This window comes from Falco peregrinus, chromosome 4 (genome assembly GCF_023634155.1).
Source record: "Falco peregrinus isolate bFalPer1 chromosome 4, bFalPer1.pri, whole genome shotgun sequence".
In the NCBI taxonomy this organism is placed as follows: Eukaryota; Metazoa; Chordata; class Aves; order Falconiformes; family Falconidae; genus Falco; species Falco peregrinus.
The window spans coordinates 26,211,987-26,235,565 of NC_073724.1; the positions used below are offsets into that span (position 1 = coordinate 26,211,987).

A 23,579-nucleotide genomic window follows, 5' to 3' on the forward strand; every position below is an offset into this window, starting at 1 on the left:
GAACTGTTCAAGCTCCTATGAAATGATGTGGAGGAGAAAGCTTGTGTGAACAGGGAAGAGTGGCTTTCTCTCAGGAAGCCACCTGGATCTGCTGTGAGGGTTGTGAGGCTGGGAGCCCTTCCCCTTGCCATGAAAACTGCTATCCTTGATGAAAAATAGTCAGGCAAATCCAACCATGTTTTGACTCGATGTTTTTCCTCACTACAGCTTTCACTGTTTTCCTCAAAGCCATCGATGGGATAAATTTCTGGAAAGCTGCTGCCAGCTGCATGTGCCCTGTGATTTCCCTGCAACAGGAATTCTTTAGCGAGGCAGTGATCCATGAACAAATTACTAGTCTGTTGACCATTACCTTGAATGACATTAGAGAATGTTTAACTGCCACTCTTACTTTCGTTAAACTCAATCCTGCCTAAATTAAAATCATTACTGAAAGTCACAGGTTTACTTTAGCAGAAATTAAGAGGTAGAGTTAACATTCTTTATTACAAAAAATCAAGACACATTCATACAATACAAAACTTGCTAATAAATTGTTATTTCCTTTCATATACACAATTTCCTTAGCCTGGTAAAAGAAAATCACTGACAGATGGCCAAAGAACCATCTTTTAATAACCCAAATCACCTAGATTACACATTCATTTATATATCCCACAATAGACCTGCAGTATCTTATTCCAATAACTAAACATCAGTTCATTGACATTTACATAAATTCCATATTTTAGCACCATTCAGAGCACAAGAACCTTACAAAGATTTTGTCAAATCCTTTTGCATTACAGTGACTGTAGTTACATTTCATTAACATCCTTAATAGTGAGACCTCAACAATGCCTTGGCAAAACTTCCTCGTCATCCAGCATCAAACATTCTCACCACCTTCCAGACACATTCCATTCCAGCACTTTGGCACGAAACCATCCATTGTTGCTTTTAACCACTTAATCAGTGCCTGCTTCTGTGTAAAAGGTAAATCAGCCCTACTTCTGCCACACCAACACACCAAGCTCCCAAACCTAGAGTCCTCATAGGGACACAGTTACATCATTTAGCAAAAACCTTGGTAGAGCCAATTAGAGCTGGAAAAAAGCGTCTCTACACTCCCACCGTGCTGCTGGAAGGGCCCAGAGTTTGTAAGGAGATAGAGTTAATTCCACACTATTATGGAATGGGAAATACCTAAGGATGTAAGGTCCTGCTAGCATGTGAATCAGGATTGTAGGCTAACTGAGTTTTAGGCAGAAAATACGAAGGAACAATTCATTCAAATAGTGAAAATTAATAAAAGTAATGAAGCAAGTTGCAGCTTAATGATTAATGTTACAAATCACAAAGGTATGGAGAAAGACAGTAATTTCACAAAAGTATTTCATGCTGTGTTGTTTCCTGCTGTTGGATATTTCAAATTCCTCTTTCTTTTCAATGAGTAGAAAAGGAAGAGAAAATTATCCCAGTTTCACCTTTTTTGACTTGTGATTCAGTTCCTTTATTTTCTGCTGCTGCTTCCAACTGTGAGACTCCTAAGCAGGATGGGCCGGTGTGGTTTCACTGCTACTGAACTAATCCCATACTCTTTGCAAATAGAAATTCTCAGACTGGTCTCTCCAAAGCACACCGTACTATCTCAGTCATGTCCATATTCCACTTTTCACTGTGACTTGAACCCCATTAAATCTCTCTTTGCCAACCCTTTTCCAAAATATTTGCCTAGTTTGGGTGATTTTCTGTTGGTTTTCCTTAGGTATCCTTCCTGGAGTGTTAATCCTTTTCCCATCAGAAAATGCTTCCTGCAGAAACTCTTACTTTTATTTGAGGAAATATTGTTCTATCAGCCTGAAGAGCATTAACAATCTTCACCATACCATTTCTCCTGCCTGAGTCATTTCCTTCCCTTTTATGAAGAGCAAACAGTTAACAATACTTTGCATGTGAAGATTTTTTTCAGCTGTGCACTCTGCTAACCTGTAGGATGAATCATACCTCACCACAGCATCATTAGATAAATACTCATGCTGTTTAGAAATATTTAAAAAGGAACATCTGAAAGTAACCTATACAGTGCAAAGAGGTGAGTCTAAGATAAAACCCTGGAAAAAGGAGTATTTACATCCACCTGCAGAGTGTTTTTCTTTCTCCATTAAGATTTTCTGGATGGTAGCCATCAAAACAATCTGCCATGAATATCAAAAGGACTCTCAGTTACCCTTCAGAGAACCAGCCCTATTCCCTTTGCAGAAGATGCAAAGAAATTACATAGTAAAATAAGTTCTTTTGACCTCAGCACCCAACTTCAATGTAAAAGAGACAGCACTTCTCAGCTATCTCTTATGCATTCCTTTTAACTTATAAGTGCTGGCTACTTTTCCATTCCAAAGGAATTATTGCTGAGGAGCTCTTGACTCCATAAAGTACACCCATTTGGCACAGGCACTGTGAGTTTAATGCTTGTACTCAGTCTATCACACCGATATATGCTTACTATTGTGAGGAATGAATGATGCAGCCATGTCAACTGCTATTCTAGCTTTCGTACAATCTTGTAGTTACAACTTGAATTCAGGCAATGCCAGAAGAGACCTGGTTGTGACATCTATTAAAACAAACTTTAAGAATAATGCTAGAACAATGCTTACTATTAATACATAGCATTTTGCAGCATTGGATAAGCAACCCAGTTTGGAGTCTAAAATACTTCTGCACATGATCAAGGCAATAGAACGCATGCAAACACGTATCATCTCCAAGGAGGTTTGTTTGATGGTCAGATAGATGCATTTTCATTTGTTGACTTTGCCTGGATGGCCATTTTTACTGAATAACTTGCTTTGAAAAAACAAGGGCTCAGTGGATAGAACAGTCTTTGGTTGTAGGAGATGTCTGCATTTAATATGACTCTGACTTGAATATTTCACCTTGTTCATATTTAAGAGGCAAAATCTGGGCTTCACTGAGTCCAATGAAAAATTGCCTGCTTACCTCAGCACAGCAAGGATTTTAAGTCAGAAGCTGTCTGTAAGTTTCTGTATGATGTATATAAAAAATGGATTTACTCTATAATTGCCACTACAAAAATGTCGGTATCCCAGTTACTACATATGTAGTCATAGTCACTTTATCTGCCTTTACCTATCTAAAAGGCAGGTATCAAGTACACACTAGCTGTCTGTGACTCCTCATGTGACCAATATGAAAGATCACTCCTACAGAGAGATTCTGCCCGTTCTGAGCTAGGTTGCTAGAATATCTGGGATGAATGTTTGGAGATGCTATTTGCTTCCCATTTGTTATAGAAGATGCCTAGAAAATATGCTTAGGCCTAGTCAACTAATATTTGGACATTTAGATTGAAGTGTGATTAATCTCACACACAAAGCTTCACCTCAGACACAGCAGGATTCCTTTTTCCTCTTGCTGTCCTATGAAGTGACCCTTTTGATGTCTATAGACCTACCTGTCCATAAACAGGTCCACTGCTTTTATTCTGGTACCAATATTGACTTTTCAAACTGTTATTCTCTATTCCTGGTGCTACCCCTAATCATATGTTTACAGACTCAACAACCTTATCTCCATTCAGGCATAATTGCTAGACTAAATAAACCGCATATACATCCCCCCTTCTAACCTGGGCTCTTCCTTCTGATGATCCTTTCTCTGATCTTGGGACACTGAATATCACCTTTCTTCACTATGGAGGACCAGCATTTTGCCATCTTCCAGATGAGCTTCTACCAGACTTATTGCACTGTACTAGCAACCCTTTCTAGTTGTACTTTCTTAGGTGCCTTCCCTAGTTATTTTATTTCTATCTTCAATTTCTACTTTTCATCATCAGAGTTCCAGTCATGATCAATTTTCCACTTTGTTTCTGTTACTATTATAATATCTGATTAAAAATATGTCAGATGTATCAGTTGTAACAAATGATTTTTCACACATGGGTTTGGTTGCCTCTTTTTGCACTGTCTTAATTTTGACAATAAAGACTAGCCGTATAAGCCTTCATGCAGTGGAATTTGACAATTTTTTCTTCCCATTTGTCAAACTTTTAGGTCAGTGGGGCGTAAAACATGGGACAATGATTTTCCAGTGTTCAAAATCAACTGTGAGGCCTGCCTGCCCACAAGCACTACCAAACCTGAGGCGTAAGGAGGCAGCTTTTCATGCCTTCATGGAAACACAGAAAAACATACCCCAGCCTTATGCAGCCCTTCCTTTGAGGATGAACGCCACAAAATTTTCTCTTTGAGCCTTTTAGGTATGCCTTTAGAAGATGTGCCATCTTCACACCCTGTCCTGAGGAAGATTTCCCTTGCATCTCCTCACTATAGCAGAAGCTGGGGAAATGCCTGAACCTTGCTAGTGGGGCTGGTTCAACCTCTCTTTCTGCAGGCTCAGGTTCCTCAGCCAGAGGAGCCTGCTTGAGCTCCATAGCATATTCCTGTTTCTACACAAGATGTGGAGCCAAGGGCCAGCCTGTGGCCTCACTGTTCCTGCCATCAGAAAGGTCAGGGCAGGATTAGTGCTAGAGACCTTTGGAAACTGGCTTCTCTCTCCTATTTTTGGACAAGCAGGAAAAGTTGGGCCCGTGGGAGCACTTCTAGGGAAAGCTGTACCCACACACACCATCCCACCCCTCAGTATTATTTGCACAGACAGATAAGAGGTTGTCAGGACCTAACCCTACAGCACCTCTGTGTGCATGAGAACCAGAACAAGTGCAGATGCTTTATACCAAATCCATAAAAATATTTTCCTGGTCCTCTATTAAATAACAGTTTTGTAGCTGCTATTTTATATTTTTTAGCTGGACAGAATGACGTCTATTCCCATGTCTGCATAAAATTGGTCACTTTTTTTTTTTTATTGCTACGTTTCTTCTTGCATTGTCAAAAATACGTGAAAGCATTCATACCTTGGTGGTAATTCAGCCTTGAATTCAGCCTTAGCCCCTGGCTAAGGGCTTATTCAGGCTCTAAGACTGGTGAGAACTCTACTTGTTCCTGCTAATTTTATTCATCCTGAGAGATTTCCAAGTAACACTAATATGGAGCACTGACTTCATAAGAACAGAAAGGCAAAGCATTCCTGTTTCATCCTCTCCACAGAGGGATGCAGGAAGGCAGAGTAAGGAGTCTAAGAAAGGTCAGTTTGGATGCAGCTGTTTGAATTATTGATTGTGAATAAGTAACTTTTTTATCTGTTGTTCTTTTAGTGTATATCTTTAAAGATTTATCCTAATTTCCTCAACTGGTCTTGCATTAGTAAGAATTTACAGTTTAACTTGGGGCACTTTCTTAATAATAACTCCTGTCTGTCTACATATATGCAAGGTAGGAATGCTGTGACCCAACTGTTAGAAGAGAAACAATATCAACTATTAATTTTACAGAAAAGTAAAAAGGTCTGTTGTTTTCAATTGTTTCAGCCCCTGTGCTGCTTTGCACTGACTGTTATTCATGCACATGCCAAGGCTGAATTCAGTTGTGTTTCTCTCTCTTCACCTATGTGAATAATTTCAATTAGGATTGATGGAAACTATTCTTATGAGCAGTATTATGCTGTTCTGAACTCAGTCTGCACCTGTATGTATTCTTTAGGTTCTACATTATTCCTCACCTCAACCCACTACCATAAACCACTGACACTATATCAGAAATGTTTGTTTTCAAAGTAGTCTGGCAAAATCCTAACAGTTAAAAAAACCACCTCAAACATTTTCAACTCCAATTTCAACAGATGTTCAATGATCACATGGATGAAAACTGATGGACAAATTGAGAGAAAGAGATCACAGTCACTTGGAGAAATTAAAAAGATATGTTACTGATTGTATCAAGGAACAAATCTCCATTTGCTAATTTCTAAATCTGGGTTGGGTCTACCACTGGTTGTAACTGCTAGCCGTGATTCACCAGACAGGCCTTTCCTCTCTTCCCACACCCACAAATCTGGTGAACCTATTTTATCCTCAGTTTGGTCATCGCTACTACTCACACAGACAAGATGACAAAAATAAAGATCAAATTGCCCCCTGCAAGTGGGAGATGGTCTTGCTGTGCTAGCACTACCTTCACACCTGCCACAGGGAGAGCCTGTTCCCAATTCCAAAAGGAATTAGACTCATACTTCCCAAGAAAGACACAGATTTGTAGGCTGGGAACTACTACTAGAGAGGACATACAATATTTAATTTATTTAAAAAAAACAAACAAACAGCTGACATTCATGACATTAATGAGGTTGGAGATAAACATATATATATTGCTATTGAAGGGAACTTGTTCCAGGTTTAACCTAAAATAAATTATTATTCCTCTGCTTCTGCTCCTTAATCAGATCTTATAACATTGTTTTGATTTTAGAGAGCAACACTATTAAGCCCAGAATAATGAAACCAAATAATTCAGTAACTGTAGAACAGACACAGGCCTGTCTACATTCCTTATTTAACTTCTACTTCAAAAATACTCTTGACTTTCAAGCTGCCATATTGCTTTAGTGTTTTGACTTCTCATTTCATTTTCTGTGAGCCTCCTGAAAAACGTAATTTTCAAAGAAATAAAAAATAAATCTAACTTTCTGAAACAGATACTTCTTTTTACACAAATATTTAAAATCTGAAAATGAGACTGAAAACAGAAATGCAAAGTGAAGAAATGGAAGGATAACAGAAAAATATTTTCAAATGGAATAGTTTGTTTTCCATCTAAAATAAAAATGAGGAAGAAATAAAAACCTGCTAATAAAAACTTTCCCATCCTCTTGTGTGGCAGTTGCTGTCATTTTTTTAATGTTTCAGTGATGTAAACAGTTACAGTTTTTCATCCCTGTACAACGAGTAATGTTATGCAAAACACAAAGCCTCCATTTGCTGTCTTTCAAAGGCTAGATTATAAGTTATTCTATGAATTCATGGATTTTCAGGAATACTCCTAATCACTATCTATCTGCATGAATTAAAAAGAAACAAGATGATATTTCTTGAGAGCAAATATCTCCATACATTCAAGCAATTATATAAATTAGGACGGTTAGAGGAAGTAGACTTCTAAACCTCTAGTTATTATCCATTTTTAAGTGGAAGTCCAAGAACAATAGTCTTATGTTGCAGCATTGTATCATAACTTATGTATTTGCCATTCTCATGATTTTATAAAAGTAACACAGCACCCGCTAAGAGAATTGTTCCCACCCTGCTTGGAGGAAACAGCAAAGCATTGCTTGAACAATTCACCCAAGAAGAATGTTATTGAACCATACATTTTAAAAGAACCATACATTTTAAAACACACCTGTGCTGGCCTTGGGAAACAGCTCATGAGAAACTGCAGTTTTGCTAGCAGCAAATGTGCTTTCTCCAAAGACATGATTTAATAGGAATGCTGAGATGTTTGCACAGGGGCTCCTGCTTCACTTCGGTTTGACCCTTTGGAAACCGAAGATTCATGGGCTTGTATCTACCTCTATGTAAATCAGGACTATCTCCTTTGAAGTCAACAGATGTAAAAATCTGGGTGAGTAAAGGAGAATCAAGGCCTGGGGCTGTCATCCCTGCCTTGCCGCTTTTATTCAGGTTAGGATTTCAAACACATAATTGCAATTTTTTTTTCCTGTCATTTGGGAATGTGGATTGCGGCTGAGCTGTAACAAAAGGAAGAAGAGGTGCAGACTTGCTTTTCAGACCTGCAGCATGGTGCCAGGGCAGGTAGCGTTGGCAGGTTTCCAGCTGTCCTGTCACTCTGAATGACCTCCCTCCGCGCTGATGCAGAATTTTTTGCTACCTCTGTCCCTCTCTCAGGCAGCGGCAATAATGACACTGTTGATCACATTGTAGCAGAAGACTTCATGCCTTCCTAATACATTGCCATGCTTCTAAACTAGAACTGCCTCAGCGTTGATAGTATTCAAGCCTATATCTTTCCTATACCATCTTTGTGAAATATATGAACCTCTCACACTGAACTGGTATCACCATTTGTGCTAGAGTTCCTTACTCAAAGCAAGATGAATCCCACCTGGGAAAATTATATACTTGATCAATGGCTTAAACATTAGTCCATACGTTAGAGGTGATGTTGCAAAGGTTATGGTTGCAGCTGATGTGTTCAGCAAACTGCCAGAGGCACGTGACCCGGTAAGGCTTGCTAAAATAAGTAGCATGGTGAGAAATTATATTACTTACAATCTTACTAACATGGTCTGCACTTGAAATAGAAAACCAATTTTATAAAATTAAAGAAAAGGAATAGTCTACTTCAAGAGTGGAGTTAATGCAAAAGCCTACCTCAGAAGAAAACACTTGTATCTTTACTGTTCACCTTCCACATGAATCAGTCTATCCTGGTACAGAGACTTATGTATGCAGATGCCTTAAGCCTCACAGTCTAAACCAAGAGTCTTATCCACATTGAAACATTCTTAGAAACATTGATTTTTGGTCTCTGGATTTTTTTATATGACAACCAAGTGCTAAATCAAAGGTTAAAACGTAAAAAGAGCTTCTTTCACTTCAGAAAGCACAATAAAAAGAAATAGCTCAGCATAATCTAAAACACCTACCATCAGCATTTGGGAGTGACCAGGGCTTCCCTCCGTGTGTAAAAGACAAAAGTTAAGGCTGAAGTTCAGAACACTGTGCTATTTTCTAAATGGGCAACCGACCCAAAACCACAGGACAATATTGCATTTTACATTCCTGTATCTTAATATACACTTCCACTAGTAGAAAGACCAGTATGTGAAAAGACATTAGAAATGGTGTTACAAGAAAGTTGCCAGCACATCACTACATATGCAACCTGTGCACATTTTTTGTCTATGACTGGATTCCCAAAGCAGCCCCTCCAATGGCCTTCGGTCCAGGCGTCCCCTGGCCAAGTTACTGAGGTGGCCCAGCGTGTACTTGCTGTGTGCGTCCAACACTTCTTCACTCCTAAACCAGAAATGAAGGCAGTGTTTCCAATTAAAATGAATAGCCTCAGTTTTGGTGGTACGGATGAGAGACACTAGCAATACTCACTTCGTTTTGGTGCATGGGCTTATCTGAAATTTGTGCTGCTGTAACTAAAAGCAGACTCTGGGAACTACTAGACAAGAATAATGAAAAAAATACTTATAATGTGTTTGATGTCAAATAATGGTTTAATGAAATCTCCCACGGCCAATAGTTCCTCATAGTGCTGTAAAAGCTGGTCATCTCAAAATGAACTGCTTAAAGAGCTGACACTTCAATTTTGCTGTCAATGGTGTCCTGCTGCGTTTTCTAACATGGAAAGAATATACTCTTCGCAATTAAGGTGCAAGATTAAAACAGATGATGCACACTGCTGTTTAGTGACCTACTATTGCTAATATAATGAAAAATGTGCATGTGTTTTCACCTGTACTTGCAAATTTCCAACTTTTCAGTGTACCCACACCTTAGGGATTATTATGCTTCCTACCTTTGGGACACACTGCTCAATGAGGGTCTCTTCACTGAGCAATTGAGAAATGGGATACCCAAACAGACAAAGAAGACATAGCAACTTTGCTGCTCCCTGAAAGACAACAATGGGAAACTACAGTGGGCTGGAGACAGTCTGCTAAATGATTTATGATGTACAGCCCATTCCTGAATTATTTTTTCCCTATTAGATGTGCATTAAAACATGGGAGCCTGACACATGGAAAATCTTATCCGGCCTCAAAGGGAAAAAAGTCCCCCATCCTTCCATTACCTCAAGGTTTGACCATTCCAAGACGATGCTACTGTCTTCTAAAGAGACTGTGCTATAGTTTGCTCTAACTCTGCTGAATACCAACTTGGGTTTCAAATACAGCTTTGAAATAATCATCATACCAACAGAGACTTTATCTACTACATTCATTGCTTGCATCTCGGCAGACTATTCCTCAAAAACCTGCCTTTGTTAAACACAGCATTATACAATGCTACCTCATTCCTAGTCACAAAACTTTCAAAAACCAGGGAATCCCCTCATCTAATACTGCACACTACATTAAAGTACCACGTTTTATTTTTACACAAGGATTATTACCATGCCCTCAGATTTCAATTGATTGCTATGGACCATGTAAAATGCCACAGACCAGAGAAGCTACGTTTTCACATGGATGTTTTTATTGATTTATCAGGCATTGAATCAAGTATTGTAAAATAAACAGATTTTGTTTGTTAAAAAATGTCCAGAAGAATACCATTCATAGCAAACTTGTTTCCTCATAGTCATACAGAACATAAAATTGTCCAAGAAACAAGCAAAAAAGGAACACCTGACCAGTTACTGTCAGTTTGTGTGTGTATGTATGTATGTATGCAAATACACAAATTACACACTATATTTGTGCATATACTGGTGTGTGTGTACTCATACATATGTGTACATATATACACAAACATATGCACAAAGAGTACTGACTGAATTAATAGTCCACTGGAGAAATGTGGCTTAGTTCCAAATGAAGTATTCTGTGTTAAAATAAAAATGATACAGCACGGCCTCTAGATAACAGACCGTTCTTTTTCTATTGGCCAAAACCATAACCTGTCTTTAGACTCACGGTCTATCTTTACAATGAAAATATGTGAGATCATTTGGGATCTTTCCAAATTCACGGTATTATTCCATCCAGCTCAATCTCTGCCAACATTGTATGGCCAAACACTGAACAGCATTTTCAGTTTGTCCACTACTGAAATCAGCTTCTAAATTTAATATTTCTGGCAAAAAAGAAGACACACAGCTTTGCTGCATGTACTTAGGTGATACACCCTTTCCTTTTAGGCAGAAACTTGGCAATAATCCTAGATTAAAACTCCTTTCCTCCTGCATCTTTTTATCACTGCTTTGTATCATTCATCTCCTGTTAACTCATTATAATAACTTTCATGCCATCTCAGCTACCTCCCAAATATCCCAGGCCAGATCATCTGGGCAATGACATCAGATTGTGTTGATAACATTGTGCTCAATTATAAAATGTAATGTTTGAGGATTTATTTACTTTTTCATTTTTGAGAGTATAGGTTTCTTGATTATTAAAGACACTATGATAAACACCGCAGTTCATTATATGTACACACTATTTTCCCTTACTTATGTCAACTCTGGAAAGATCAGTGACTCCAGCCTGTGAACCATGGGATGCTGCCCCAGCTGAAAGCTATGGTTCCTCTAACATACTGCCAGACTTTTCTCCATTTAATTCAGCAGTTAGAAGGGCATGTAAAGGGAAATCAAAGGAACATAGATAAGCATTTATTTTCTGTTAAAAAAGGGGAAAAATCAAATAAGCATGTATGTATTCCTTATTTTGCTCATAAGTTTTCTACATCATCATAAGGCAAACTGTAGTACAGCTTTGTACCTGGAGAATCAGTATTTTAAAAATCTGAAACTGAGCTTGGGACCAGTTTATTATGGACCCATTAGTGGAAAAAAGTGCATTAAGGCATCCTTTTCAAAAGACACCAGAAGCATGGTTATAAATTACTGAGCAAATCTTTTCCTAAAGCTCATATTCAATTCACCCTTTTTCTACACAGGCAGATTTTCACCACTTGCATAGTAACAACAAAACACTGTAGGAAAACCATTTTTTTAGTGTTGTCATATGCCTCAAGCATTTCCAAAAATGATCATTTATACGTAAACATTGTAGTAATTACAAAGGGATTCTGTTCTGTAGGAGGGAAAGAGAAAAAAAAATGCACCTGATTCACCTTTGAGACAAAGTAGGTACAACCTCTGTTGCCTTCCCTGAAGTTCATCCACCCATACCAGGATGAACATGGAGCCTACCCATGCAGATTCCTGCTGCTGCTAAAAACTTGCTGTTTACTCCTCGTTCACAAAGAGGACTGTGCTTTCCCAAACAACCCAGAACAATGGTAACTATGAGCAAACCAGCTGCAGTGTTTCTCCATACAGCACATGTAAAACAGATTTCCTTGCTTTGTTATAGAGACTGCATAGTGTATGACAATGAAACATTTGTACTTAATTTAAAAGAAATGGTAAAGTGGCACATGTCTCACTTCCTAGCTGTTGGCTGGGCTTGCTATGTTGAACCTTGTAAAATCAGCAATAAGCATTCACATGTCTACCATCAGAACCGTGACATCTTCTATTACAATCAACCCTTAAATGATGCCGTGCTTTATCAAATTAGTCTACAGTCAGACCTTGGATTGGCTGCTCTCCTCCAGTGTTGCTGATTCTCAGAGATGATATCAGTCTTTCACATCCTCAGTGATTCTACACTGTTTCCCAAAGATGAAAGCGAAGCACTGGTAGATGGGAACGTTGCCATCAATAAAATAAATCACCAGATGATTTATCCACTCACATTTCTAGGAGATATTCCACATGTTTTTTATGAACAGGGAGAGCACAGCCCTGTGAACAGAAGTAAATTAAACTTTCTTTTTCTGCTGTGTTGGCTAGCTTCACTTCCTCACTTGTTTATTTTTGTTCTTTTTGGTCTGCACACTCCCATGTGCAAAGTAGAAATTAGGAGAGCTCACAGTCAGTAAGACTGGTAATGAGAATGTTAACATTGGCACGAGTAAAACCTGCAGTATACTGACTTGTCCACTGCGCAGTTTTCATCCTTCCAATTTCCTGCTTTTATCCACTGCAAAATAAAATGATGTAAAGGGCTGATGAAACTTTAATTAATAGGACCGTCAATGTGCAAAACAAAGAAGTCATTTTCCAGATGTCCAAACCAGGCTTTCCCTTCTCTCTTTTTTTTTTTTTTCTTTTTTTTTTATAAATAATTTATAAATCTTCCTGTAAGAGACTAAATACAAAACCAACCAACCAAAACCAACTGCAAAGAAAGTTCTAAGATACTATTAAAGCCATGTCTTGTCCTTTTTTACAAAGTACACAGAAAAGAGATATTCTCCTCCTTTCAGTTCCAGCTGGATTTGGCAGCGACAGCTGGGATGCCATGCAGTTCCCCAGCTCTGGGCAAGCCCTGGAAGGCAGCTGCCTGGCCACCCTGGGCAGATGTGTCGTCCTACCTTTTGGCTTTTAGCAGTCATGCGAGCTGCTCGGAGGAGTCTAGGTGGTCAGGGATAGGCAAGCCAGTTATAATGGTCAAACACTTATTCCACACAGTGAACGTGGGGCACACCGGCTGCCCAAATGTAATGTCAAAAGTGTAAAGGTGTAGGGAGTTCAAAGCATCGTAAAAAGCAAGGGAACCATTGTCATAGTCCAGCAAAATCCCGACCCGTCGGAGGTGAGGCGCAGGCTCGATGGGGATTTCTTTGCTGTTGTGCCGCACCACCCATGTGTTATTGCAGCGGCAAAGCACCCAGGAGGCAGAATTCTTCCCGATCCACTCATGCTTTGGTGCTGACTTGTAGGAAATACCAATGGCATACCTGCAAAACAAAAAAAAAGCTCAAGGAAACAAATGCTTCCTGTCACGTTGATCTCTTGTGAATGTTAAATGTTAGCCCAGAGGACTCACTGGAATCCCCCAGCCTCTTCTGCTGGTTAAATTCTAATTAAGTGATGTTTTACCACAATATCTACACAGGCTTAGCTAATGTTTTTCTCCATACCTCTTTTGGATCTGAGAGGTCAGAGAAACTTTATTGTCCCTCATATTGTTTGTAGTTTGGCTGCTATGATAATGTTTTTGCCTTTGGTATTCAAAAGCAGGTTTGCTGAGTACTCAGCAACTCAGAGTTTAAATCGCTGGGCCTCAAATTTCTACTTTCAAACAGATGAAAACAGAGGAATTCCTTGATTTTAAAATACACTGCTATCTGTCAGCTAATCTGATCTCTCCTTGCTCCTTTAATATATGGCCCAGAAGAAGGAATGCAAGAGTAAGCACCAAAGGACACATTAAGCAAAAAAAAAAAATTGCCATTCCCAAATATGTTTTGCCAGATGTTGGTGTGGTTTTCAGATTCAAATGAGCACTTCTGAGACTGGGTTATGGGCCAAGTGAAGCAATTGTAGGTGAAGACATTTGCGCTGCAAACCATAATTTATGGCAAGATGTGCAGGGTCAAAGGATTGTGAAAATGTTGTCATTAAGGGACACTGAGGGCAAATACCTGATTTCTCATATATAACAGAAATGTAAAAGTTCCTCACGTTCTAGAGACACTGCAGTATTTGTTGGGCTTTCAACCAACAGAGATTAATGTGCCATAAGTTACTTTATTTCCATTCCTTAGTGTTGGCACAGGCAAACAGCATTTTTCTTGTTTGAGACAGTGGGCATACCTGAAGATCTTACTGATTTTTCCACTCCATTAACCTCCATCATGACTGTTGCCTTTGAATCCCAAAGGGTGACATCGCTTCCACTAACTAAAAGGCCCCTGAAATCGACCCCTGTATGACACAGAGGACCATTCAGAGGTGGAGGAATGCACTCCTGTTCCTGCTCCTCGCTTCATACCCTGGGGCACAGACCTACAGCTCTGCTGCTTCGAGCCCCCTTCCCCAGACGCAAATCTAACTTCCACCCCTGTAAAACTGGACCATCGCATTGTCTTTATATTGATTTATTTCTTTCTTCTTACTGAAGGGCACTAGGTTCTTTCACATTTAGTAAAGAAATGATCACGCTTAGAAAGTTCGCTCTGTCGTATAAACAAGATGAAGCTTTCTGAGCTCCCCAGTTCACTAAAATCAAAATGCACTGTGTGTGGATTCACAGTACAGCCATCCCGAGCATGGAGATGTGAAGGCCGCTAAATATAAAGATGCTCTATCTGGCAGATTTAGTTCCAGAGCCCAAAAGTGCTGGAAAATGGGAAAGTAGTCTGATAAATTATGTGAAAGTATATGCTTGTCTTGCTCTTATACTGTTCCCCATGCCTCTGCTACTGGTCTCTGTCAGAGAAACTGTGCCAGGACCCGCACAGTATGAACTGGTGATTCTTTTCACATATATTTTTATATACATACCATGTACTCCCGCTTATAACCACTTCCCAGTAATGCCGCCCGCTGTCAATGAACACATTGCCAGCTACTCCATAGCTCCCTTGGCTCGTGAATCGCTCTGGTGTGTGACTCTTTTTGGAGGATGTTTCATCACGTTCCACTGTCAAGTTATCATGAGACACTTTCAATTTTCTATGAGCAGATTTGGGGTCCAGTTTAAATGGCTGACCTAGAGACACAAAGATGGCAGAAGAATGGTTTGGCTTTGATTTTGAAAAGGATAGTGGATTAGCAAGCCTCTAAGGAGCCCACAAGATTACATAACCATATTAATCTCCCCCTTTGAAGCATGTTTGAGATAGATGAACCTATTCTGCTCCCTGCAATAGCTGGTTTTCATTGTCAGTTTACTGTCAATCTCATTGTGCACTAACTTCCCTGTGTAGATAATCCCTGAAAAGAGCCCTGCATAATCATCATGTCCATTATCTCTGACCTAGAGGTAACCTGACTACTCTAATTCTTCAATGTAATTGAAACCAATATGCATGCTAATAAAGGTCTGAGGGTTGCTTTTTTCACAGCATATTAGATTTAGAATAAATTGCATTCTATTAATTCTGTAAGGATAAGGCTTCATAATGACATCTTCATCATTACTACAAAAAGTATGATTTCAAATCCCACAAAATGAGTTTGAAAATAAGAAGAAGCCCTAGCCTTGTCTGTTCATTCACTCACAGCTTTATTTATAACAAGGACAGTCAATAATTCAGGATCACTTTGGAAGGATGCCCATGTGGTGCTGGATACTGTACATTAAAAAGAAGGAAGTGAACTGTAAATTGGTCCGAATAATACGGTGTAAAAACATTACTGAGGCTGTTGCTCTTGGCAAGTATCTTCAGCTGTAGCACAAGGTTTGTAGACAATAACAGGAAGCTTTTTGGTAAACTGAACCCTGTAGATATATAAAGCCTGCCACGATTTTGACAGGCTTGCTCATTGTGTCAAAAAGCAGAATGACCATTTACCTCCACCAGGAGACAGCTAGGAGAACATGACTCCACAAGTGGTCCAGCAAAGCCCTTTTCCCTTCTCACTGTCTTTTGTATCAAGGGGAAAAAAATATAAGTGGAAGATTTGATGACATGCACAGAAAATACAACTGAGCGTTCTCATGAAATCTGTGTGAGGCACCGAAATATGCACTTCAAATAAAATGTAAATTGTTCAGTTACCTACTTTTGCAATGTGTATTTAGTTATGCATTATGACCAATTATAAGATAAACCCATTGGAAAGTACATGGGGCACATTTTATCTACTTTTTCTTATTGTTTGGTAGCAGTAAAATACCTACAGCCTGCTTCTCTAACTGGTTAGCAGACTTTGTGTTGCTGAAGCAGTATCTGAAGGATGTCCTTCTCTGCACTGGCTTGTATCTAGTCACATAATTTCTCAGTCACCCAAGAGACTGCTCTCGTGCCACGCTGGGTCACAACGAGAGAAAAGGATAAAAGATTGCTGTTTTCAGATGGGACCTCTGTTTATGCATTTGCTTGTGTTACCAGGTTTAACAAGACATAGATTCTTGGTAGCATATGTGGGGTTTGTAGGAGTAGATTTTACACAGAAGTCCTAGCCAGGTTAATAGCAGAAAGGAGAAAATCAGAAATGGGTACATGGCATTCCCTGCAGCCTCCTTCTTGCAACATTTGGTACTGCCCCTCTTTGAGCACCCTCCCCTACAATGATCAGGTTTCAGAGGGTGCACAAATCCCAGTGTTCTCTTTCCAGCGCTCAGAGCTGCCTGTGATGACTACGTGACTGAGGGATTGGCTGGGACACAAGAAGAAAAAGGCTGAAAACCAGTCTTAAAATTGCTATACTACATCTGCTAATAATTTGTCTAACCATTGTTTTTCTGAAGTGGGATCTCTGACTACTCTACCACCTTGCTGAACTCCATAAAAAACTGAGGGGGATGAAGCTAAGAAGTTTTCCAGTGTCCTAAGAAAGAGATCATTTTGGAGGATAAAATTAAACTAGCAATTATCTTATGAACACTGTACAAAAAATAAAATGCTTTATTTCAAACACAAGAAAAGTTTTTGCTTTCTAGAGGAAAAAAGAATAGAGAGGAAATTAAAACAAAACCACAAAAGAGTATTTTCAATCATTTCACATGTGATGGCTGTGTTCCTAAATGGTATTTCCAGTGACCAAACTACAGATGCATCTCTCTAAAAAAAAAAAAAGAGATAAAAAAAAGGACTTTCTGTACTACTGAAGACTTGTAATCTTGAATTAAATTAAATAAGTGGCTTACATTGTGGGAAGAACTTTAAACAAGTGAAACTACTTTGTGATCTTATATCTTCTAAAGATAAAACTTAAAAAGGCAGACAAGAAAGGAGAAGAATGTGTGCGTGCCGGATCTCACGTTACTCACTGTTTGTCTTGAGCTTGCCGGGCTCGCTGCTTCTGCTGCCTGCCTGATTAATGGCCTTAACAATGAAGATGTACTTAGTGCCACTCTGTAACCCGTGCACTGTGTAGTGGTTTTGTTTGATATTGGGAACAATCATCCAGCTGTCGGCTGAGTTGCATAAACCTGCAATTTAAGAGCACATCAGTCATAGCATAACAGTTTATAACAGAGGAACATTTAGAGCACTCCCAAGCACCCAACAACCCATATGAATTTTACTTCTGTACCTTTTAAAGTGTTGTTACATTCACTGAGTTGCTACTTAATGCCACTAACTCATTTCATCAGCCCTCAGCCAAGGTACCTTTCAAGTTCTTGCTCCGTGAAGTCAACCAGAAAAAATGGCCATTTAAGAAATGTCTTGGTGGAGGCACAAGCGGTCTGAGATTTTTCATATCCCAGCACAAGGAATTCTTTATTGCTTAAGAACTAGAGGATTATGGAGATCCCATCAATCTACTGTTTGGATTAATGAACTCCACCTAAGCCTCAGAAAACTAACGAAAGCAGTAAAGCTAGGAGGGCTGGGAGGCATGTTTGCTGACAGTCCCCAGGTATGCATTCCTCAGGGCCTGAACCAAATCATGGGAGGCCAAACAGGGTGGAGCATGGGCTTCAGAGAAGGCTTTGGCTCATACACTTCAAACTTTGCCAGGATGTAATCTAAGCCAGTAAATCTGATGGATCCAACTTTTTGATTTATGCCCTCATGGTTAGATGACAGCTGGGAAAGAGCTGGATAATTTTCCAGTTACAAACTTTTTGGGGTACGTTTGATGCCTACTGCAGAAGTATAATATGCAGGAAGTAAGTAAACTAAGAGAGGAGCAATATCATCTTCAAAACAGGAAAATACTCCATTATGATGAACGTACTCACCTACATAAATTTTTCCTACTGTGATATAACTGCAGTGACAGTCAATCACCCATACTACTTACTGTACATTTTTGACAGCTCCTCATCTAATGGATCCCCAGTCTGATAGCTCTCTTATTACAAATGTTTACATAAGCAACTAATTTAACGTTCATGAAGTATATATATTCATAACATTTTATATAGTTGTACAACTAGAAAAAGATACATGTACATATGTAAGGCTGGAAAACTTAAAAGAAAAATTCTTGACTGGATTAAGAACTTGATTTCTTGTTCTCTGCCTTTGCTGGGCATAGCACATGTTATGAAAGCTACTGTTATTAGAAAACAGCTTTCAGCTTTTAACTCATGTTTCACCAGCAAACCAGTAAGTAAGTACTAGTGAAGAGAATCTTTCAGAAGTCAGTAGCAATTTCAGCTCTGCATATTAGGCAATACAAAACCTTTACGTAAAGTAAAACTTAAAAGGCTACGGGACACAAAACTCAAAAGAAAAAGAACTGTGACACAGGTTTACAGACTCATAGACAATTCATAACCATACTGGGAGATTCCTTCCTAATTTGGGATGTGCTTTTCCTGACAAAAGTTCATTAGAAACAGAACTCATACCCCAAATATCAATCTAAGAATTGTGTAGTTTTTGTCTCAAAGTTCTCTGATATTACATATAACATCCTTGAGAGGCAGGCAGGTATTCATCCTGCTTGGCAAACAGGTAACTGAGGCATAGTTTCAGGTGTGACTCAGATCATCTTGTCAGCTGCAATGTCTAACCTATTTTTCTGGGCTCTGAGACAGAAATGAATAGTTTTTTCACTTCTCCAGGTATAAATATCCCACCACAAGTGCCTCCCTTTTCTTGGCCACAGAGAAGGGCTAGGCAACTAGCATAGGTCAGATCTCTACCTTCAGGTATCTCAAATGAGATGAGATGAACCCCCTCCACCACACTGATTTGAAATCTGGAAGTCTAAGCCTGTGGCTGAATGCACACTTGGGTTGTGGCTTTTAGACCAAGATTTACCAGAATACGAACAGTTCTTTGTTGCTGTTTCTTGGTGTAAAGTGGGAAAACAGAATTCTAGTATGTTCCTCATGCTCCAACCAGTGAACATCCTGACCCCACGTAGCCTCCCTAAATATCAGCTACAAGGGGTTCAAAGAGCATGCTATATGTGGATAGAAGCAGCGAAGAAAAGCAACCTTGCGGCACTGTTTTTCTCCAGACTATTGAAAAACTAGGTCATACAAAGCAATCATCTGTCTACCTCGGAAAAAAAGAACTCAGTGTTATACCCCATGAAAACCCCAGTTGTGCCTAGCACTTGTAGTAAACTGCTTATAGCAACATCAGTCCACGTCTTGTTTCACTGAACCATACATACTGAAAGATATTTATTTTTTTAGGCTGGGTGTGAATGGGTTTCCTAAGAGGAAGAAAGGAAATAAAAGTAGCAGTTTCCTGGCATAAAATATTTCACTGCCTGCTCAGAGGATTCCTCATGTTTTCCCAGTAAAAATTTGCCACAGGTATTAAAGGCGCACTTGCTCTGTAGCTGAACTGCCACATTGATTTTGCATTGAGACTATCACGTACCTGACTCATAGCTCCTCTTGCAAAGCGTTAAGTTAAAACAAAAGAAAATGAAGCACTGGATTTAGAGGGAGTCCAGCATGACCAAGGAATCCTTAATTCAGATGCCTCTGATGGGGCATTGAATACCATATAACAGTAAGTGGGATGGATCCAGGCAACGGTCCTGGAAGTGTCTTCTCCTTCCACAAGCACACTTTGAAAGCAGAGGTCTATGGTATGCATAGGCCATATATAAAAAAAAAAACCCTTACACAGACACAGAAATGTACAGATTTTTGCTAAATTATCTCAAAACTACATTTACATTAGTCACTACACCTCTCTAAAGGGCACATTTTCTAGGCTTGAATTACACATTTTATGATACCCTCCACAGGCTGATCACTCTGTAACGAAGCATAAAACTTGGATCTAAATAGGTATATGAAGGACTGTAAAGGTACAGTTGCAATGCTATTAGTCTCTTCTCCAGTTTGTCCTCTCCTACTGTGCATGTGTTTATACATACAAAATACCCACTACTATGCAAGTACTCAGAGTAAATTATTATGTTATTAAATAATCCAGTTAACGGTTAATTTAGATTTCTATGTATAGAAGGCAGAGCCACAATAATTTTAGGTAGTGCTACACCTTGGCTTCTGCTTCTAGGGTTAATGTCTAAACAGTCACAGGCAGGTAAACATTCATTCCACCTGACCTTGACCAAAGATCAGAGTTCCTGAGTTAGGACGTTACTTACCCTAAACTCTACACAGTCAACTAAGAGAGTTGGTAACCCTCCTTTTGACCTGATTCTTGTTCTAAAGGAAGGCTCTATCCTCTTTGGTGGCACAAGAAACCTTGGGTTTTTTTCTTTGACTTGCCAGTCTTGGGCATCCCAGACTACTGGTGTTCAATAAATGTCGGATGTGCAGTGACTGACTCCGTTACTTTGCTCAACAAACCTTGCTGTCCCAACAAGCTCAGCTCTTGCCTATGCACCAAGGGACTCAGTGACGTGTCCACGTGCTGCTTCCTGACTGTGAGCTATCTGATAACAGGCTTTAACTCGAACTCTGATGCAAAAATCTTGGGAATTAAGTTTTGATGGTGTCAAATTACAAGTCCCAAATCCTTCAAAACAGAGAATAGTAACTAGTGGCAGACAAGTTAAGCTTTTAGGTATGAAAGGATATTTTGTCACTGCATTAAAAGAATTTGTCTCCAGGTATGCCCTGTCAGGACAACCTTTCTTCTGTGAATGCAAAAGAAGATGATTAAGAAGGTTCAGGGAAATGAGCAAGCAGCCTGGTAACATGGGTATCCAGGGGTAGCGTATGCCCTCTCAGCTCCCTGCCAGTGGCAGCAGGTTAAGTGGAAAAGTAGACATCTTCTCCTCACTGGCACAGCAGTAGGAAGTAAGGGTCTCCTACTGTACCCACTCCTAACCCAAACTATGTTCAGGTTTCTTGTTTCAAAAACCCAGGGCTTTTTACAGGGTTATGCAGGTGGTAAAACAATGTATTTCAAAACTGTAACCTACAAAAATGTAGAGAATTTAAATTACATCCTGGAATGGTGCAGTGAGCACAGTGATGGTCCATACAGGATGTGTGAGTTTTTGAAAACAAGTTTCTCAGACTCTGGAGGTAATAATTTGTAGAGCTATTTCCCTGGTGTTGGCCGTTGATGCACTTTGAAAAACAGATGGAAAAAATCCCAATGTGTAAATCCTCCTAAAATTTACACGGGTAGAAATTAATAAAATATATCTTCCTGAAAACTAGAAGAGAAGCACGAAAGCCATGGGAAGGTTATTTAATCTCTTGAGTATTTTAATTATTATAAAATGCTTTATTTAAATAAATTATTACCCGTTCAAATTAGTAGAACAAATACAGTAGGTGAAGGTAACAGATAGCTCTCCACTCCTACTCTGCATTCCCATGTGAAAGAAAATCATATACGCAGCATTTCTGCAAAACACATCACTTTTTTTTTAAGAAATGCACTCTTTTGATACTTTTCAAGAAGCAGAAGTTTTCTTGGTTTTATCCCAAATTTGCTCTTGTACCATTAAGATACTCACCAAAATCCTCTGTAGCAATCTGAAGATTAAAAGGAATATGTTTTTAATAAATTAAAATTTCCAGAAACAGACAAAAGTTAGAATATTCAAAAAGTAATTGGTGAATCATAAAGTCACTGTTTTTCATGGAAACTTGGGCTCCAAATTGTCTTAGATCCTTCAACAAAATTTTATTGTGTCTCATAGGAAGAGCAGCCATGTAACACTGAAAAAGTCCTGGCAGTATGCTGTACCCTTAATACAGTGCTTTTTAGTATTTAGCTGATAACTAACCTAAATTCCGCTTACTAGAAAAAAGAAAGTTATTTACTGCTTTTTGTCTTGAAGAGAGATGTGTTTTTCATGAAGACACCTTGTACCATGGCTAGTAAAAACCTAAATATTTAAATTATAACCTTCCTGAAGCACATTAAAGCAAATCTATGATGTTAAAAAAAGTGCATACTCAATAAATACTTGAAAATTTATTGAAATGGAATAATGAAATTATAACGCACGTTAACTAGCTAGTAACAAAGTCATTTTGAAAGCCTTTACAATATTCAGATTGCAGGTAATTAGCCACCTCTCAGAAATGCAAATGTGTGAATGGTACAACTCTGAGAACAACTGCTTTAGTAAAAGCCTGCTTCATTTAAAGTTCTTATGCACAGAAGAGGGCTGCCAGACATTTAATAGCCAAGCAGTTTGGCCACATTTGGAAATAATCTTTCCTGTATGAAATAGGATTCAAAATGAAATACTCTATTTGGAGCTTTTCCATCAAATGTTAACTCTCCAATTTTTCAGTTAATAAAAAAGAATATAGTTGATTATGTTGGATAGAAAATACACTAGAAAAACATAGCATTTCTTATTTTTGTTACTGAATTCTTCGCAATCTTGGAATGATATATGCCTCTGGTGGGGGAAATGTACTGAGGAGTGGAAAGTGCAGTCAGTATGGCTATGTGGTTTTAAAAAATGGATTCCAAAAGAACAGTCTCCATTAGCACGGTAGGTGGGTATGTATGCAAAGTGATTCCTGTTGTCTCAGGGGAAAAACGCTTGTTGGTTTAATGTAGTACTCTAGCTACTCTCTTGTGACTCATTCATAGCTACAAAAACACAGAACTGAAGACTATGAACCTGCTTACATTATCTGCTACAGGCAACACACAATACCAATGGAAACTTTTCGGGATATGACAGAGAAATAAATTCTAAAAATAAAGACGTGCATCAGCACACAAATACCATAAATAGAAAGAAATTTGTGCTAAATGCTATTTCATTAAAGCAAGACAAAAAGAAAAAAAAAAATCACTTAGCTTCAGTTCATCAAAACTTGAAGGCTGCTGCACCTGCTAATGCTACTCACAAAGAAAATAGCTCTCTGTGTTCAACCACACCACTAAGGTACACTCTGGTATTCTAGGGACAACCTTGGAAAGTCATTTATAAAAGTTGGGATATTAGATCCTTCTGCAGGACAAAGAATATAATCTAACGAAGTGAAGAAACATCCAGGCAGTGTTCTAAGCAAAAACAGGACGTTAGTGGGCAAATCTTCAGTACCAGCGGATGCTGTAATGAACTGGGAGAGTCTCACTTGTT

The 23,579-nt window shown here is 38.9% G+C and overlaps 1 protein-coding gene across 2 annotated transcripts in view; it reads right to left on the reverse strand.

Moving 5' to 3' along the window:
- Nucleotides 1–595: 595 nt before the first annotated feature.
- The window catches only part of MID1 (midline 1), a 166,590-nt gene continuing 143,606 nt past the window's right edge, over nucleotides 596–23,579 (reverse strand). For both annotated transcript variants that reach the window (XM_055802805.1, XM_005229445.4), the window contains exons 8-10: nucleotides 17,392–17,553; nucleotides 14,958–15,165; nucleotides 596–13,408 (exon numbers count right to left, since the gene is read on the reverse strand). In XM_055802805.1, the coding sequence (XP_055658780.1) occupies nucleotides 13,060–13,408; nucleotides 14,958–15,165; nucleotides 17,392–17,553 (719 nt within the window). In that variant the 3' untranslated portion in view covers nucleotides 596–13,059. The remainder of the gene's footprint in view (nucleotides 13,409–14,957; nucleotides 15,166–17,391; nucleotides 17,554–23,579) is intronic.